The 1,653-nt window shown below is 54.6% G+C and overlaps 1 protein-coding gene across 2 annotated transcripts in view; it reads right to left on the reverse strand.

Moving 5' to 3' along the window:
* RGS5 (regulator of G-protein signaling 5) overlaps window positions 1-1,653 on the reverse strand; it is a 9,278-nt gene continuing 7,625 nt past the window's right edge. Inside the window, exons 3-5 of one of the 2 annotated variants that reach the window (XM_010012299.1) lie at window positions 1,167-1,228; window positions 897-1,063; window positions 1-378 (exon numbers count right to left, since the gene is read on the reverse strand). In XM_010012299.1, the coding sequence (XP_010010601.1) occupies window positions 217-378; window positions 897-1,063; window positions 1,167-1,228 (391 nt within the window). In that variant the 3' untranslated portion in view covers window positions 1-216. Of the gene's footprint in view, window positions 379-881; window positions 1,064-1,166; window positions 1,229-1,653 lie in introns of both variants that reach the window. The other variant, XM_010012298.1, reaches the window with a different exon arrangement.

Here is a 1,653-nt window from a genome sequence, read left to right on the forward strand (position 1 = left end):
AATTGGTCTTTCATGGGAGAGGAAAGAGACCGTAAGAGAGGAAACATCAGGACATCTGACAGTCCAAAGCACAGGGGAAGATGTTTAGCAACGCTCCTGGGTGCTCTTCTAGGGTGGTATCAAGAAAGCAAAGCAGCTGCAGGAGAAGGGGCAGGTGTTTAGACAGAAGCAGTGGGGCCGCTTGCAGGAAACGCCTCGCACAGCCCTACCACATTGCTACTTGATTAACTCTTGATAAAACTCCGAACGCACAAATCTGGGTAGGGAGTCTTTCTCCATCAGAGCAAAGATCCTCTTCTGTGCCATGTCAAAGCTGCTTGGTGATGGCTCCACCAGGTTCTTCATGGTCACAGCCTTGGTGAAGTGGTCGATGTTCACCTGTGATTGGGTGTAAGAGAGCTGGGGACCCTGCCTTTGCAAGGGGTGGGTGATATCATCTCCTGTCCCCTGTTCTGTCCCACCAACAACCATGCAAAGGTTATGGGGAGGGACTGAAGTAGGTTCACTTATCTGGAGGGATTACTGGTGGGAAATCTGTAAGGATGAGTTTTATCCTACAGCAAAGCTAACCTGGGGAAGGACATGGCTGTAAACTGTCATCCCTTACGATTAACGTAAGACCTCTGGGGGAGAGTGGGACATGCATGTACTGGAGGTGCCCGTGGCAGGAAACAGCCCAGCAGAGACTGAGTATACAAACAGGGGCACCAGGGCTGTGAAGGGTGAGCAGGCAGCACATGGGGATGGGGCTGCCCTTGGCTGAGGGTACAGTCCTCCGAGTCACTCAGCCATGATACAAGGTGCCCTACAGCTATCACTCTCCCTTGGGATGAGGCCACCGCAGCAGCAGCAGCCTCATCCCTCCTGATACCATCTCCTGCCCCATGGCCACTGACCTCTTTGGGTGCCTCAGTCTGAATGAACTCCTCATAGATCTTTTTGGCCTTCTCTGCCATCTTCACAGGGGACTTGGTTTTCCTGTAGTCCTCACAGGCCACCCAGAACTCGATGTTCTCCTCACTGAACTCAGAGCGCAGGAAGCTGTGGAAGCTGGAGAGCCCATCTGAGGGGAGACAGCAAGCCCTCACTGAGCACTGGTGGTCCCAGGGGGCTGAGCCCTTGTTGAGCACCCAGAGGGGACATGACCACAGGGGATATGAACTTACAGGGGTTTTGCAGGAGCTTCTCCAGGGAATCACGCCACTGCAGAGCCTCCTCCAATGATGGCCTGAAGGGAGTAAAGAAAGCCCAGGTGGTCCATGCTCAGCACAGCACCGGTCTGGGCTCCAGGTTTTTAAACAGTTCCTTTAAAAATCAGGAGGAATGGAGTAATGAGCAGTGGAGATTATTGCAGAGCAGGAACAATGGTGGAGCAATGGGGATGCTGCTGCACTGCAGTATGAGTACCCTCCTCCTGGGGAGAGCCAAGTGCCAGAGAAGGTGAGGATGGGGCTGGGTGAGCAAATTCCCTGGTGTCTGAGCAGACACATGGTGGAACTGCAAAGCGAGTCCCCTCTGCAGCCGTGGGTCCCTTCCTTTCCCCAGCACCCATGCATGGGAGGGCAGAGCGGGGCTCTGCAGGCAGCTGGAAAGCATCCCTATGTTTTCCCACTGGAGTGGGGAAGGATGCTCCCCGCTGGAGAGGGCCGGGGG

Source organism: Nestor notabilis, unplaced genomic scaffold (genome assembly GCF_000696875.1).
Source record: "Nestor notabilis isolate BGI_N333 unplaced genomic scaffold, ASM69687v1 scaffold23103, whole genome shotgun sequence".
NCBI lineage: Eukaryota > Metazoa > Chordata > Aves > Psittaciformes > Psittacidae > Nestor > Nestor notabilis.